Below are 18,543 nucleotides of genomic sequence, written 5' to 3'. Positions count from 1 at the left end.
AGATTCCGTGACAGTACCCCCCCCTTGACGCGCGGCTCCAGCCGTGCGCCGACCCCGGCCTCGGGGACGACCAGGAGGACGCGGAGCAGGGCGCGCGGGATGGTCCCGGTGGAACTCCGACAGGAGAGATGGGTCTAGGATGTCCCTCCTAGGCACCCAGCACCGTTCCTCCGGGCCGTACCCCTCCCACTCCACGAGATACTGGAGACCACTCATCCGGCGTCTCGAGTCCAAGATGGTCCGGACCCTGTACGCCGGAGCCCCCTCGATGTCCAATGGGGGCGGAGGGGTCTCTCCTATCTCATCTTCTTGGAGTGGACCAGCTACCACCGGCCTGAGAAGAGACACATGGAACGAGGGGTTAATATTCTTATAATCAATAGGCAGTTGTAACCTGTAACACACCTCGTTCAATCTTCTCAGGACTTTAAAAGGCCCCACAAACCGCCGACCCAGCTTCCGGCAGGGCAGGCGGAGGGGCAGGTTTCGAGTCGAGAGCCAGACTCGATCTCCCGGTGCGTATACCGGTCCCTCACTGCGGTGGCGATCGGCGCTTGCCTTCTGTCGACGGATGGCCCGCTGCAAATGGACATGTGCAGCGTCCCACGTCTCCTCCGAGCGCCGAATCCACTCATCCACCGCAGGAGCCTCGATCTGGCTCTCGTGCCATGGTGCCAGAACCGGCTGATACCCTAAAACACACTGGAAAGGTGTTAGATTGGTGGAGGAGTGGCGGAGAGAGTTCTGTGCCACCTCTGCCCAGGGGATATACCTTGACCACTCCTCCGGCCGGCCCTGGCAATAGGACCTCAGAAACCTACCCACATCCTGGTTGACTCGTTCTACCTGCCCATTGCTCTCTGGGTGGTAACCCGAGGTAAGGCTCACCGAGACCCCCAATCGTTCCATGAAAGCCCCCCAGACTCTGGAGGTGAACAAGGGACCTCGGTCAGACACTATATCCTCGGGAACCCCATAGTGCCGGAAAACGTGGGTAAATAGGGCCTCAGCGGTCTGTAGGGCAGTAGGGAGACCCGGCATTGGGAGGAGACGACAGGCCTTGGAAAACCGATCCACAACGACCAAAATGGTGGTATTCCCCTGGGAGGGGGGAAGGTCGGTCACAAAATCCACCGAGAGGTGGGACCATGGTCGTTGTGGAACGGGCAGGGGATGTAACTTTCCCCTGGGCAGGTGTCTAGGCGCCTTACACTGGGCGCACACCGAGCAGGAGGAGACATAAACTCTCACATCCCTAGCTAACGTTGGCCACCAGTATTTCACGCTAAGGCAGTGCACTGTCCGGCCAATGTTGGATGTCCAGAGGAGGGTGATGTATGAGCCCAATAAATAAGTCGGTCACGAACCTCGAGCGGAACGTACGTCCGCCCCACAGGACACTCGGGGGGAGTAGGGTCGGCACGTAACGCCCTCTCGATCTCCGTATCGACCTCCCACACTACCGGAGCCACCAGACAAGACTCCGGCAGTATGGGAGTAGGCTCAATGGACCTCTCCTCTGTGTCATACCGCCGGGACAGGGCGTCTGCCTTACCGTTCTGGGACCCTGGGATGTACGTGATCTTAAAAAAAAACCGGGTTAGGAACATGTTCCACCTAGCCTGACGAGGGTTTAGTCTCCTAGCTGCCCGGATGTGCTCCAGGTTACGGTGGTCAGTCAGAATGAGGAAAGGGTGTTGAGCCCCCTCAAGCCAATGCCTCCACACCTTTAGGGCCTGAACCACGGCTAACAACTCCCTGTCCCCTACGTCATAATTACGCTCCGCCGGGCTGAGCTTCTTGGAATAGAACGCACAGGGGCGGAGTTTAGGTGGCGTGCCGGACCGTTGCGACAGAACCGCCCCAATACCGGCTTCTGACGCATCCACCTCCACTTGGAATGGTAAAGCGGGATCCGGATGCGCCAGCACCGGAGCCGAAGTGAACAGGTCATTCAGTTTAACAAATGCCCTGTCCGCTTCAGCTGACCACTGCAAACGCACCGGACCCCCCTTTAGCAGGGACGTAATGGGAGCTGCCACCTGTCCAAAACCCCGGATAAATCTCCGGTAGTAATTAGCAAAACCCAAAAACTGCTGCACCTCTTTTACAGTGGTTGGAGTTTGCCAATTACCCACGGCCGACACACGGTCAACCTCTATCTTCACACCAGACGCGGACAATCGATAACCCAAGAAGGAGATGGACTCCTGGAAAAACAAGCATTTCTCTGCCTTGACATACAAGTCATGCTCCAACAGTCGTCTCAACACTCGGCGCACCAGGGCTACATGCTCGGCTCGTGTAGACGAGTACACTAGGATGTCGTCGATGTATACTACCACACCCTGCTCATGCATGTCCCTGAAAATCTCGTCCACAAAGGATTGAAAGACTGAAGGAGCATTCATTAACCCGTATGGCATGACGAGATATTCGTAATGACCCGAGGTGGTGCTGAATGCTGTTTTCCATTCATCTCCCTCCCTAATGCGCACCAGATTGTACGCGCTCCTGAGATCCAACTTTGTGAAGAACCGCGCTCCGTTTAATGATTCTGTCATAGTCGCAATCAGAGGAAGAGGATAACTGTACTTAACCGTGATCTGATTGATACTACGATAATCAATACACGGGCGCAAACCCCCGTCCTTCTTCTTCACAAAGAAGAAACTCGAGGAAACCGGGGAAGTGGAGGACCGTATGTATCCCTGTTCCAAGGACTCGGCTATGTAAGTCTCCATAGCCGCGGTCTCCTCTTGAGACAGGGGATACACACGGCTCCGCGGAAGTGCCGCTCCTGTTTGGAGATCTATCGCACAATCCCCCTGTCTATGAGGTGGCAACCGTGTTGCCCTAGTTTTGCTGAAAACCAGTGCTAAATCCTCATATTCAGGGGGAATGTGCATTGCGGACACTTGGTTCGGACTCTCCACCGATGTTGCCCCTATGGAAACACCTAGACATCTCCCTACACACTGGGCAGACCACTCCATAAGAGCCCTCTGTTGCCACGCAATGGTAGGATCATGGGTGCTTAACCAGGGAAGCCCCAGCACCACGGGATACGCAGGAGAGTCGATCAGATAAAACGGAATGATCTCCTCATGACCCCCCTGCGTAGTCATCTTCAGTGGTGCTGTGACTTCTCTAATCAACCCCGACCCCAGCGGCCGGCTGTCTAGAGCATGAACTGGGAAAGGGGGTTCCACCGGCCGAAGGGGAATTCCTACCCTAGAACAAAATACACTATCAATAAAATTCCCAGCTGCGCCTGAATCTACTAGCGCCTTATGCTGGGAATGAGGTGCCACCTGTGGAAATCTCACAGGTATACACAGGTGTCCAACAGAGAGCTCTGGGTAAGTGGGGCATCTACTCACCTGAAATGACTCCCCAGTGTGTGACCTGTTGTCCCCTCTCCCAGGAGACCCTCCCCAACACCTAGCCGCAGTGTGCCCTCCACGGCCACAGTTGGTGCAGGGGACGGCCCCCCTCGGGTTCTCTCTCCTCCTCTCCCTAGCGCCTGCACCCCCGAGCTCCATGGGAATCGGCTCGGCGGTGCTGGAGGGTGGACTGGACGACCCCCATTCGGGACGTCCGCGGGTAGCCAGCAGGGTGTCGAGACGGATGGACATGTCCACCAACTGGTCGAAGGTGAGGTTGGTGTCCCTGCAGGCCAGCTCACGACGAACGTCCTCTCGTAGGCTGCATCGATAATGGTCGATGAGGGCCCTCTCATTCCATCCCGCATCTGCCGCTACCGTCCGGAACTCCAGGGCGAACTCCTGGGCACTCCTCTTCCCCTGTCGGAGGTGGAACAGACGCTCCCCCGCCGCCTTCCCCTCAGGTGGATGATCGAACACTGCCCTGAAGCGGCGGAAGAACTCCGCGTAGGTGATGGTAGCGGCGTCTATTCCCCTCCATTCGGCGTTAGCCCACTCCAACGCCTTGCCGGATAGACAGGAGATGAGGGCGGAGACGCTCTCGTATCCCGAGGGCGCCGGGTGTATGGTGGCCAGGTAGAGTTCCACCTGCAGGAGGAATCCCTGACACCGTCATATGCCCTCGGTACCATCATATGCCCTCGGGAGCGAGAGCCGAATGCCACTGGGTTCCGGTACTGGGAGAGGAGGACTGGCCGATGGTGATGGTAAGGTGTGCGAAGATGTGGGCACCTCTCCAGTAACCAAACGGCGCAGCGTGTTGGACAAATCGTTCATGGCGGCCCCAAGTTGCTGGATCATGGTGTCTTGATCGCTGATCCGTTCCTCCAGGGACTTGGGTGCCGCCGCTGCTCCTGCTGACTCCATGGTGGTGTGTTATTCTGTCACTGTTGATGTGGGTGCGTTGAGAGGAGTCAGACGCAGGACGCATAAGCTAAGTCAAACAAGACTTTACTAAATGTACAACCAGTACAAAATAAAGTACCTCTAACGAGGAGGCAAAACGACAACGCAACACAGTGCGTTACAATAACAATTCCAGAGTACTGCACAGGATACCACCAACAGACAGGAAACAAAATAACACACAACTAACGAAAACAACTACAGGAAACTTATAAGGCACATAATCAAGACCAAACGGACACAGGTGTAACAGACAGACCAAACCAAACGAATATCGAAACATTCAACGGTGGCAGCTAGTACTCCAGGGACGACGAACGCCGAAGCCTGCCCGAACAAGGAGGAGGAGCAGCCTCGGCAGATTCCGTGACATTTGGTAGTAACCCTCCAGTTAAACTATCATTAACTACTGCTAGCCAATCCTCTCCCAACATAGCCCAAAAAGACTTTAAAAAGTCAACGGGAAGCCCATCAATGCCTGGTGCCCTTCCATTTTCCATGCCTTTTAATGCAGTGTATAACTCCTGCAAAGACAATGGTTGCTCTAGCTCAACCTGAGATTCTGCAGCCACCTGTGGGAGCCCATCAAGGAACTGCTGTGTCACTGTTTTATCCTCTTTGTACTCACACTTGTAGAGCTCAGCATAGAACTCTACTGCCCTCTTTCTAATTTCACTAGGGCTAGTGAGCTCCTGTCCAACAGCTGATTTGAGACAATGAATAATTTTTCTTTGTCCATTCTTTTTCTCTAAACCAAAGAAGAATTTGGATGAGGCATCCATTTCAGAGATTCCCTGAAACTTACTTCTCACCAATGCCCCCTGTGCTCTGATACCCAGCAAGTCTGCCAATGTAGCTTTCTTCCTCTTGAGGGCCTGAGTATGGCCTCGATCTCCTGTGGTCTCAACCAACGTCATGAGTTCCACTATTTCAGTCTCTAGGGCTTTCATTGATTTGGTGATATCCTTGGTGACATTCCTCGTGTATTGATTACATAATTGTTGAATCTGGATTTTCCCTATATCCCACCACTGTTGAAGGGATACAAAACTGGCCTTTTGAGACCTCCACATCTCCCAGAAAAAACTAAAACATTTCCTGAAGTGAGCATCACTCAATAAAGTTATATTAAAATGCCAATATGCACTTTTGGGTTTTACATCGTTAATGAACACCACCTCTGTTATTAAACAATGATCAGAAAATCCCACTGGGGTTTTCACACTTGATTTACAGACCTGAGATTGATGCTCAAAACAATAAAACATATCTAACCTGGCCATAGAGATGGTGTTCTCTCTCACATGCGCCCAGGTGTACTGTCTCGTGCCTCCATGTTGACTCCGCCAAATATCACACAGTTCATGTGTTACAATGAGGCGTTTTAAAAAAGTCCTTTAGGCTATATGAGGTTCTTTGTGATTTCTATCTAAATCACTGACTGTGCAGTTACAATCCCCAGCAATAAATAAATAATCTTCAGTATTACATTTCTCAATGGTATTTGATAATGTCTCTAAAAAACATACCCTCTCAACTGCCACCACTGGGGCATATACATTTATCAGACACATAGTGATGTTTTCATACCTCGCTCTAACTTTTAATAACCTCCCCTCAACTACCTCTTCAACCTCATATGACAAAGGTAAAACCCTTTTGAGAACAAGATGGCCACACCCCCACTTTTTGAGTTTTTATGACTACACACCACTGTCCCCCCCCCCACTCCTGTTGCCACATAACTTCATTTTCCAAATTACTATGCGTTTCTTGTAGAAAATGTATGTCACTTCCCTTTCCCCTAATTAACTCATACACTATGGCTCTTTTTTTAACGTCTCTCGCCCCATTTACGTTTAAAGAAGAAATCTTAAAACTGCTCATGGATGAAAAAAAAATACAGAGGAAGACACAGAAACCACATCTCTTTACAGAGTTAAGGCTGCGACTGAACTCTTTCATTTTCTTTAGAATTTACATCACTTATCACTCTCGTGACCACTTTCTTGAGTCTAGCAATTTCAGGGCTTGTCAAACCTCCCCCTGTTATTTTTGACATCAGAAACTTTAATGATTCAATAAACAATTCACTTTCAGGGAAAAAATCTGTTACATTATAATCCTGCATATATTTCTTCCCTTTTGTCAACTTCAGAAATTGACGTACCTTCTCAATCCCATACCTCCCTTCCACCCCATTTATCTCACTATTTTGTTGTGACGCATCAGATGACTCACTCTCACTATCCTCCCCAGAAGAAAACTCCACCATCTCTACAACCTGTTTATCTTCAACTGATTTATCAATCTCTACCTTTCTCTTGGAATTAGACCGTTCACCACCCCTTAAATTCTTCCTCTTACTCCTCGGTACTTTGAAAACAGCTGCTTCCTTTTCCATTATTTCAATCTCCTCTTGACCTCCAATTTCATTTTCCAGCACCACCTCAGCAACGGCAGTCGCAATCTCACCGACTTTTTCCCCTCCTTCTTTGTTCTGATCTACCACCATTGCCCCCATATCCACACTGCCTTCCTCTCCTACTTTTCCTACCATATCTGCCCACCTTCTCCCTTCCCCTGCACCCTTAGCATGTTCATCCCTTCGCGGTGGTGCATTAGCTGCACCAGCACTAGAGCTGCTACCAGAATCTGCGCGCTCATTCTCGGGACAATTACGCACCAAATGCCCCTCTCTTCCACAGCCAAAGCATTTCATTGATTCAGTAGAAGCGTAGAAGACATAATCAAATCCATCAATCTTAAAACTGAATGCTAAACTCAGTTCGTCAGTGTCCTTCTTTAAAATCATATGCACTTGTCTCCTATGAGACACGACATGTTTCAGCAACGGAGATTTGCATCCAAAAAGAACCTTCTTTATTGTAGATACAATTTGACCATGACGAGATAACTCTCGCTCCAACACTTCATCCCTAACAAATGGTGGCACGTTAGAAAGTACAACTTTCTTCGCCGGATTCATAAGCGGAAATACCGGCGTCTGCGTCTCCCGCAACACAACACCACTCTCAACTATCTTATTCACCTTTTCAATGGAATCTAAAAATATCACTACAGCGCTATTCATCCTTGAGGCTGATTTGATGCTATCATACCCAATAATAGCACCCACTGCCAAGCTACATTCTTCCACTGAACACCCGGCCCCAGCAGGAATCTTTACTCCATGTCGCCGACTAAGTTTTTCAAACTCCAAACTTCCGCGAGTGGCCATTGCAACCAGACTCACCCGCTGGTTGTGCCCTCGCGAAAACCAACCTCAACAATCCCACCACCCCTATACGTGCTTAGTGATAGTTAGACAAGATAACCTTAAAACAACTAAACTAATCAATATAAATATATACACACCAAAACCCAATAGAGTGAAACAAATTCCAGTCGCTCTCACACTCACTCCTGCTTCACGACTCACTCCCAGCATGCACTCCAACGAGAGAGAGAGAGAGAGAGAGAGAGAGAGAGAGAGAGATAGATAGAGAGAGAGAGATACAGAGGAGAGAGAGAGAGATACAGAGGAGAGAGAGAGAGAGAGAGACAGAGAGAGAGGAGAGAGGAGAGAGAGAGAACGAGAGAGAGAGAGAGAGAGAGAGAGAGAGAGAGAGAGAGAGAGAGATAGAGAGAGAGAGAGAGAGAGTGGAGAGAGAGACAGAGAGAGAGGAGGGAGAGAGGAGAGAGAGAGAGAGAGAGCGAGAGAGAGAGAGAGAGAGAGAGAGAGAGAGAGAGAGAGAGGAGAGAGAGAGAGAGAGAGAGAATATGTACCTCTACTACCCTGTCATTTTTGTAGTATTAAAACAGATTCTGCTAATGTCTCCAGACATAAAGTGTAGTAGAATTGCAAGATGTGTTTATAAAGACAAAAAGGAAGAAGAAGACACGTATCTGATATAGCCTATAAGCTAGGCCGACTCGATGCCACTACATGCTCAGCCATGCATTGAAAACCACAGTCTGTTTTGCCAACAGTGATTGCCATAATTTGGGATAATAACATAACTCAATCTACTCATCACCTTATGCTATATTACATTAGTCTTACAATGCGATGATGGATGCTTGGAATGCTTTATTATAAAGGTGCATTTTTATGGTGAAAATTAGCTTCCCCAAACTTGAAACTCACGAGCCGCCTATGGGAGACGGGAGAGAGACAGAGAGGGACCCGTCTTAACTCAAACTGTCTATCGTACAGCAGAGCACGTGTCCAACTCCAAACCCCCACAACTGAATAGCTAAGACCATATCATGAGCGCACCGCTTACAAAATCTTGCTGAATGGGGCCCATATATAAATACCTCATGTTTTTTTCAAACCGCTACTCCCATGATCATTTGCAACTGTTTTGCAACGCCTCAAAGTATTGTAGTTTTACCCTTTCACCACCAGGGGGTGCTGCAGCAACGTCAGCAACCCTACTTCCCTCGGCTACGGTACCTTCCAGAAGAGACATGCATTTTTCTACATTGTGTTGGTGGTAGGTCGGCTGCTGGCAGGCTTTGGCTGCAGGACAGCAAAGCCAAGTCAGCCCGCGCTTGTGGTTCTCACAGGGGAAGGGAACTGATAGAATACAATGACTTTGCTCATGATGTACGTCGCAGATGACGTAACAACACGTTTATCGGACACGAATCAGCAATACAAATGTAACAACAGCACAACAAAATAGATAAACAAGTTCCTTGAGTGTTTCTCTGTCTGGAACATGTATGTATGTAATGGGGTTCTCAGAGTGAAGGAAGATAGAGAGGAATGGGGTTCTCAGAGTGAAGGAGGATAGAGGAATGGGGTTCTCAGAGTGAAGGAGGATAGAGGAATGGGGTTCTCAGAGTGAAGGAGGATAGAGGAATGGGGTTCTCAGAGTGAAGGAGGATAGAGAAATGGGGTTCTAAGAGTGAAGGAGTCAGAGAGTGATGGGGTTCTCAGAGTGAAGGAGTCAGAGAGGAATGGTGTTCTCAGAGTGAAGGAGTGATGGAGGAATGGGGTTCTCAGAGTGAAGGAGGATAGAGGAATGGGGTTCTCAGAGTGAAGGGGGATAGAGGAATGGGGTTCTCAGAGTGAAGGAGGATAGAGGAATGGGGTTCTCAGAGTGAAGGAGTGATTGAGGAATGGGGTTCTCAGAGTGAAGGAGTGATAGAGGAATGGGGTTCTCAGAGTGAAGGAGTGATAGAGGAATGGGGTTCTCAGGGTGAAGGAGTGATGGAGGAATGGGGTTCTCAGAGTGAAGGAGTCAGAGAGTGATGGGGTTCTCAGAGTGAAGGAGTGATGGAGGAATGGGGTTCTCAGAGTGAAGGAGTCAGAGAGGAATGGGGTTCTCAGGGTGAAGGAGTGATGGAGGAATGGGGTTCTCAGAGTGAAGGAGTGATAGAGGAATGGGGTTCTCAGAGTGAAGGAGAGATGGAGGAATGGGGTTCTCAGGGTGAAGGAATGATAGAGGAATGGGGTTCTCAGAGTGAAGGAGTGATAGAGGAATGGGGTTCTCAGGGTGAAGGAATGATAGAGGAATGGGGTTCTCAGAGTGAAGGAGTGAGAGAGTGATGGGGTTCTCAGAGTGAAGGAGTCAGAGAGGAATGGGGTTCTCAGAGGGAAGGAGTCAGAGAGGAATGGGGTTCTCAGGGTGAAGGAGTGAGAGAGGAATGGGGTTCTCAGAGTGAAGGAGTGATGGAGGAATGGGGTTCTCAGGGTGAAGGAGTGATGGAGGAATGGGGTTCTCAGAGTGAAGGAGTGAGAGAGGAATGGGGTTCTCAGAGTGAAGGAGTGATAGAGGAATGGGGTTCTCAGGGTGAAGGAGTGATGGAGGAATGGGGTTCTCAGAGTGAAGGAGTCAGAGAGTGATGGGGTTCTCAGAGTGAAGGAGTGATGGAGGAATGGGGTTCTCAGAGTGAAGGAGTCAGAGAGGAATGGAGGTAGGGAGGAGTGTTTCTCTGTCTGGAATAACTAATCATTCTTAGTGATTGTGTCCCTAGTGGCACACTATTCCCTATGTAGTGCAGGTATGGTCAAAAGTAGTGCACTAAATATGTAACAGGGTTCCATTTGGGATGAAGCATTACATTACTGACCTGGGAGAACACATGGAGAACCCTGTACTGGGAGAACACATGGAGAACCCTGTACTGGGAGAACACATGGAGAACCCTGTACTGGGAGAACACATGGAGAACCCTGTACTGGGAGAACACATGGAGAACCCTGTACTGGGAGAACACATGGAGAACCCTGTACTGGGAGAACACATGGAGAACCCTGTACTGGGAGAACACATGGAGAACCCTGTACTGGGAGAACACATGGAGAACCCTGTACTGGGAGAACACATGGAGAACCCTGTACTGGGAGAACACATGGAGAACCCTGTACTGGGAGAACACATGGAGAACCCTGTACTGGGAGAACACATGGAGAACCCTGTCCTCACCATCTCATCAATCTATCACAGATCACTTTGCTGATCGATCAAAAAACAATGAATATCTCCAGGTCTGTTTCACAAAGGGATTTTCATTATAACAGTGTTCATACTGACACACACACACACACACACACACACAGACACACACAGACTTTCTGCAGTGATTGGCATTATAATGTAATTTATTTTTATGTATTTATTTTCTATTGTATAGAGTTGTCTGCTGTTGTTTGTCGCCCCCGAGTGGTTACAGTTTTTTACAATCACTTTGGCACTAATTTCAGAACCTTGACGTCATTTTTCAAAACTCTAGACACAAAACTCAAAACGGTCATCACTTGTAACACAGGCTGTCCAATGATCAAAACATTGCATTGTGCATTCATATCTTTAAAGAAATCTTGCACTTGCACAATCATTGGTTCAAAAAACAAATGTATTGTGAAATACCAATGAAACGTTAATTTAGATCACCCACACACAAGCAACCGATAGTTTCACTGTGTCATTGTTCGTACAATCATTAAATATTGTAGTACAAAATAGGTGATACATGTTTCATTATGGTACTACATGTAAATACATCCCTGTAAAAGTACTGCAGTAGTAGAGTGAATACTACAGACACAGTGGAATCATTGAACAAAATCTGAAATATATTGATGAAAAACAATACAGTACTGTAAAACATCAAATGCAGTGTTCCTCAACTTGCTTGCTTGTACTGTAAAAAGCAAAACATAGGAGTGATTACTGTACTTCTACATTTTCATCAACTCTGTCTTGTGGATTTGGCCGCAGGTTCTCATCTACATCACAATGGATGTTTTCATTAGCCAAACATCTTGGAAAAAACCTTCGGGCATGGCGAATCCAGGCCTGACACTGGTCTGCCGTGATGTCATTGCATGCGTCATCCATGGCCTGGAGAAGAGTGACTTGTTCATGAGGGCGCCTATCATAAACCTTCCATCTCCATGTGGAGAAAAATTCCTCAATTGGGTTAAGGAAAGGAGAGTATGGGGGTAAATACAGGGTGGTAAATTGTGCTTGGGCCTGAAACCATGCTTGCATCATATGAGCATGGTGGAACCTGACATTATCCCACACAATGACATGGGTCACGCCACCAGCTCTACAGGCCTGATCGAGCTCATCAAGGAAGGTTACAAGGGGACCTTAGAAACGGTGTCTGATAAAGAATGATGATGAAATATTACATCCATAGATAATTTAGTCTAATTGGTTCATGCTCCACGCTAATTGGTGACAATGAATCTCGTTACTTTGAAACTTTCATGATCTAAACATGGAATATTGTTTGTCTGTTTCCATACAACTATGCATTAAGAGTAATGCAACAGTTACTTATCATTTTGAGCAGTTGTATTAATTGATAGTTGGATAATTGTAATGAAATGAATAGACACTCATCTGAAATGTAATATGTGAATTGCCTTTTGAAATAGTAGTACTTTGATGTTAAGTTGTGTCATATTGAACAGGTGATTATTGTTAAATGAACAAATGATCTTAGTTTTATGTGTATTGTATCCAAGCAATTGAAAAAAGTGTTATAGAGTTTTGAAAAATGTGCATTTTGATCATTGGTTGTGAGTTTTGTGTTTTGAGTTTTGAAAAATGACGTCAAGGTTCTGAAATTAGTGCCAAAGTGATTGTAAAAAACTGTAACACAATCATGTATAAGTTATATTTTCCAAGAATCATTGAGTATATACACTCAGTATCCAAAACATTAAGAACACCTTCCATAATATTGAGTTGCACCCCCTTTTCCCCTCAGAACAGCCTCAATACGTCGGGGCTTGGGACTCTACAAGGTGTCGACAGTGCTCCACAGGGATGCTGGCCCATGTTGACTCCAATGCTTCCCACAGTTGTGGTAAGTTGACTGGTCTATTGTTGATACACACGGTAAACTGTTAAGCGTGAAAAACCCAGCAGCGTTGCAGTTCTTGACACAAACCGGTGCGCCTGGCACCTACTACCATACCCCATTCAAAGGGACTTAAATATTTTGTCTTGCCCATTCACCCTCTGAATGGAACACAAACACAATCCATGTCTCAATTGTCTAAAGGCTTATAAAGCCTTCTTTAACCTGTCTCCTCCCCTTCATCTACACTGATTGAAGTGGATTTAACAAGTGACATCAATAAGGGATCATAGCTTTCACCTGGATTCACCTGGTCAGTCTATATCATGGAAAGAGCAGGTGTCCATAATGTTTTGTACACTCAGTGTAAATATATAATGAATTTAAAAGTCAAAAAATGGATGTAGCAATCGCAGATGGCCCCTTTAACAAGGAAAATAGCATTACAAGTAACAGACTGCAGAACGTATTTCAATTGAAAGTATACAGATGTTGACATGTAACCCTCATAACCATTATAACCCTCATAACCATTGTAACCCTCATAACATTATAACCCACATAACATTATAACCCTCATAACCATTATAACCCACATAACATTATAACCCTCATAACCATTATAACCCTCATAACATTATAACCCTCATAACATTATAACCCTCATAACCATTATAACCCTCATAACATTATAACCCTCATAACATTATAACCCTCATAACATTATAACCCTCATAACCATTATAACCCTCATGACATTATAACCCTCATAACCATTATAACCCTCATAACATTATAACCCTCATAACATTATAACCCTCATAACCATTATAACCCTCATAACATTATAACCCTCATAACATTATAACCCTCATAACCATTATAACCCTCATGACATTATAACCCTCATAACCATTATAACCCACATAATATTATAACCCTCATAACCATTATAACCCTCATAACATTATAACCCTCATAACCATTATAACCCTCATAACATTATAACCCTCATAACCATTATAACCCTCATAACCATTATAACCCTCATAACCATTATAACCCTCATAACATTATAACCCTCATAACATTATAACCCTCATAACCATTATAACCCTCATAACCATTATAACCCTCATAACATTATAACCCTCATAACATTATAACCCTCATAACCATTATAACCCTCATGACATTATAACCCTCATAACCATTATAACCCTCATAACATTATAACCCTCATACCCTTTATAACCTTCATACCCTTTATAACCCTCATATTTTAACCCTCATAACATTATAACCCTCATAACCTTTATAATCATTACTCTATAACCGTAACAAGTGGTTGCATATCAACAGCATTTCAACAGAGTTTAGTTGATCGTTTGTTGATATAGTGTGAGCATCTGTACCTAGATCATCCAAAGAACCTTCCAAAACTATTTCTCATGGAATTGTAAAGATTCCTCACTAAGGAAGAATTTCTTCCAAGAGATTCTTCCAACTCAGGAGGATGGGTTAGTTAGAGGAAGGGTTAGTGGTAGGGTTAAGAACTCTTGGACACTTATTTGGGAACACCTTGCCACTACCAACTTTGTTCAACTTGTTTTCGAGTGCTCCCAAGCTTTCTGTTTTCAATGTTTTCCTCTTTTCCTCCTTTTTGTTCTCACCCCAGTGTGCTCCGGCCACCCACTTTCCCTGGTTGTTTTTACAGCAGTAGGCTGTCCACAGGAGATCCGGGATGTTCACTCCGTATTTCAGTGTGTGTCTCTCACTGGGCGCTGCTCCAGTCACCACATAGGCCTTTATCTTCCCGTTGTTATCAAGACAGTCCTTCTGAAGCGTTTTTCTGACATAGTCCTCCATTTTCTTCCAGCTGCCATCGTTGAAGGACACCACCTGGGGAACGATGTTGGTCAGGGTAAAGGTGGACTTCTGAGTTTCAAGGTCATGAGCATGTGAACTTGGGAAGAGGTGACCTCTGTTCACCCCTTTTTCTTTTATTGAGTCCTTGTAGTCGTTGTTCCCAGCCTGGTATGGATGATCCACCACCATTTCAGGGTTGTTGTTCTCCCTGTTGAGCTGCAGGAAACAACAATCATACATTCATTCATTCACAACTTTTCTGTACAATTAACCCTCTTTTGTGGGGGGTGGGGGGGGGGGGGGGGGGGTTACGATCCACAATCAATCAAGTCTCTATACCCTCTATAGTGGTAGTTCTATATTCTGTTAACATTACTGCTATATATCACAGACAGTTAACAAATACAAATGTTATGTTATATGACAAAACATTAGCCTACCTGGGGCTCGTTCATCCAGGGTTGATCTGGTCTGCCTTTAGGAGGAGGACCAGTGAAGGTGTAGGCTGAGAACACAGGGATCTTGTTGGTCGTGTCGTAGAGAGTTGCAAACCTGTATTTGTCTTTGTACTTCTGGCAAATCGGTTTGTAGCGGTTCTGGTCCTTGACTGTCCCACCAACCAAAATACCCGGGAGACTTGGAGTTGTCCCATCCAGGAAGAAATCACTGCACTCATTAACTTCGCTGAACTTCCCCACTACATGAGAGAGAGAAGGAGGAAGGAGAGAGAGGAGGAGGAGAGTAGAGAGATGATTCAATACCCCCATCATCACCTGAAGACTGGACACCACAGAGACAAAGATGAAGTTACAGAGACCAGTTGGTAGACTGGAGACTGCTGAGCTGAGACAAGACAGACTGCTTTAAATAGGTTTTCAGAGACTCCTCCTTCAGACGTCAAGACAGATAGGGTTGATTTGCATAAACTCCTCTGTATGGTTACATGGAAACTGCTGTAACAAATAAAATGTGACTCACCAACTGTAGATTCTAACACGTATGGACCCAGAACTTAATTATGCAAGATTTTAGTTCTGGGTTAACAAGATTAGACTGCTGTAAAAAGTGACTGCATCCACACTTTGGTTTTGGTAGAAAAACATTCCTTTACTCAGCATAGCGTGGGTCAGAAGTTACGCATCACATTATTCCAACAGTGGGACGGTTTTGGAATTACGGTTGCTGAGTTCAAATTCATTAATATCCCACAAGGCTTAGCGCCTCTGACTCAGCAACTCAAAGAAGTAACACTTGCATTTCCCTTGACCAGCAAGTCAAAATATTTAGTATGATGTCTCATAAAGGCCTCACATTCATTACAGATATCTATACAACTGAATGAAATTGAGGAAGGTGTATACAACTTTATGAAATGGAGGAAGATGTATACAACTGAATGAAATGGAGGAAGATGTTTACAATTGAATGAAATGGAGGAAGATGTGTACAACTGAATGAAATGGAGGAAGATGTATACAACTGAATTAAATGGAGGAAGATGTTTACAATTGAATGAAATGGAGGAAGATGTGTACATCTTAATGAAATGGAGGAAGATGTGTACAACAATGAAATGGAGGAAGATGTATACAACTGAATGAAATGGAGGAAGATGTATACAACTGAATGAAACGGAGGAAGATGTGTACATCTTAATGAAATGGAGGAAGATGTGTACAACAATGAAATGGAGGAAGATGTATACAACTGAATGAAATGGAGGAAGATGTATACAACTGAATGAAACGGAGGAAGATGTGTACAACTGAATGCAATCAATTGTCAATCAACTTTCCACCTATGATTTTGCCTCTAACACACTTACTGGAAACCAGAAGATGGCATATAATGGATGTTTAATTTACTGGTGTCGTTTATGTTGGTTTATTCTGTGGTCTGAACACTGCTGAGTTTATTTCCAGTAATAGAAGTAGTTCACAGTTAGAGTTGACAAGGCTGTGTATGTAGTGTTAGAAAATGTGTTTAATAACAACACTGTGGTCAGAGCAGCACTGGACTGATTAACACCTCAGCAACTATAGATTCTTCAGTTGAGGAGGCCTTTTCTCAGTAAGAGTAGGGGAGACTGGGGAACAAAGTAACACTTTTAGGCTTTTGCTTATTATGACAATATGATTTAAGTTAAATGTTACAATTGACCCAGTAGGCAAATGTTACACAGGTCAATAATAAAAAATAAAAAGGAGAGGCGGCAAGTATATTTACTTTAGGGCCTCAAATAACTTTTTATGTCAATAAAACTAAAAGTATCAATGGATTTAAACAAAACCTCTTGGGCATGTAGAGACACTAACCAAGCATTAGCACCTTGAATAAGAGCTTTAAGTGGTTTCTAATTGGAGTTATTTAGCGGTTACAACTGACCCTGTGTTACTATGTTCCCCAGGCTACCCTACCTTCATGTAGAATATTTAAAGTGACTGATTTGCTAAAGTAAAACATTTGTAACTTCTTCAACTACCATAGAAATGTTAAAGAGCTGAAGCAGGTCACACAATTTTACTGCATGTAAAATTACCCTTCTAGTTGGGATTTAAAGGTTTCCACATTTATTTGATAATTGTTTATATAAAGTGTTGCCTTGAATGTTGGCTTGTAGGACGTATGATATACTATGAATCAATGTCTTATTTCATGAAAATACAGAAATCCTTTGTTTCAGGGAAACATGATATATGTTTACTCATGAGTGTGGGGAGGAGTGCCCATTTCTGTCCAATGAGGTCATTTCTGGACAATATTTCTGAATGTAAAATTACGCTTCTACTTTAGAATGGGGAGCCCACAGCCAATAGGGATGATTGATTGTTAGACATGCTAAATAGTCACATCTGTGCCACATACAGAGGAGTTTATCCAACCCAACCCTCCTGGTCCAGTCTTGACCACTAATTATACCAGACAGGACTCATCTTCTCCCAGATATCATCACAGAAAAGTTCATCATTTAGTTAGATAATGTTTACCCAGTGGCATTGATAGACCATGAGAAAATAAAATATAAAATTACCATTTCTAAGCTTCTGATTTATTATGGAAAAACTCACCCCAGTCATTTCTGAGGCAGGTCTTGGAGGCAGGAAGGACATCACCCTCTTCTGGTCTTGGAGGCAGGAAGGACATCACCCTCTTCTGGTCTTGGAGGCAGGAAGGACATCACCCTCTTCAGGTCTTGGAGGCAGGAAGGCCATCACCCTCTTCTGGTCTTGGAGGCAGGAAGGCCATCACCCTCTTCTGGTCTTGGAGGCAGGAAGGCCATCACCCTCTTCTGGTCTTGGAGGCAGGAAGGACATCACCCTCTTCTGGTCTTGGAGGCAGGAAGGACATCACCCTCTTCTGGTCTTGGAGGCAGGAAGGACATCACCCTGTTCTGGTCTTCACCCCACCAGGGACAGAAGCCTGGGGTGGATACAAGGGGGCCTGGGGTAGATCACCAGGGACAGGGGCCGAACATGAGGCAGGAGAGAGCGCTGGAGGTACCGGCACGTCCAAAAGGTACACACAGAGAATACATCATTGACAGCTACATTACTAAGCATTCTCAGCACCATGAGATTAAATCTACAGCCAAGCTGCAGCATGAATGGTAAGTGACAGCTACCAGATTTAGTTATGTAGCTATAGGACAAAGAATGCATAGGCCTTTATGACAGATACAGGAAGGGAGTGTCATCATAGAAGGGTTTTCATCTGTGCAAAGTACACTCTTCATTTATGGAAAGCACGCATGTCAAGCATTCAATACATGTCAGATCTACATGGGCAAATAGTAAGATTAACACAATGCATATCTTCCATTCTTGTAAAGTATTCATGCTTGCAGAATGTCAAGGGAATTGAATAGCCTACCTAACATTGCAGACCCATATGCATGTGTAGATTGAATTGCAAGGCAAATATCGCGATTATCACACCATTACACTAGAAACATAAGACATGTATTAGCTACTACATGACTGATACTGCT

At 45.4% G+C, this 18,543-nt stretch overlaps 1 protein-coding gene across 1 annotated transcript; it reads right to left on the bottom strand.

The window, feature by feature from the left end:
- Nucleotides 1–14,207: 14,207 nt before the first annotated feature.
- On the bottom strand, nucleotides 14,208–18,046 carry LOC311114964 (endonuclease domain-containing 1 protein-like; the record flags this gene model as incomplete). Its single annotated transcript, XM_084190183.1, has 3 exons — nucleotides 17,624–18,046; nucleotides 14,996–15,252; nucleotides 14,208–14,771 (listed from the first exon to the last, which is right to left on the bottom strand). The coding sequence occupies exons 1-3, from the start codon at nucleotides 17,697–17,699 to the stop codon at nucleotides 14,208–14,210; spliced, it is 897 nt and encodes a 298-aa protein (XP_084046309.1). The 5' UTR covers nucleotides 17,700–18,046.
- Nucleotides 18,047–18,543: the final 497 nt, after the last annotated feature.

Source organism: Coregonus lavaretus (genome assembly GCF_964263955.1).
Source record: "Coregonus lavaretus genome assembly, contig: HAP1_SCAFFOLD_249, whole genome shotgun sequence".
In the NCBI taxonomy this organism is placed as follows: Eukaryota; Metazoa; Chordata; class Actinopteri; order Salmoniformes; family Salmonidae; genus Coregonus; species Coregonus lavaretus.
This window is presented reverse-complemented; position numbering and strand designations above follow the sequence as displayed.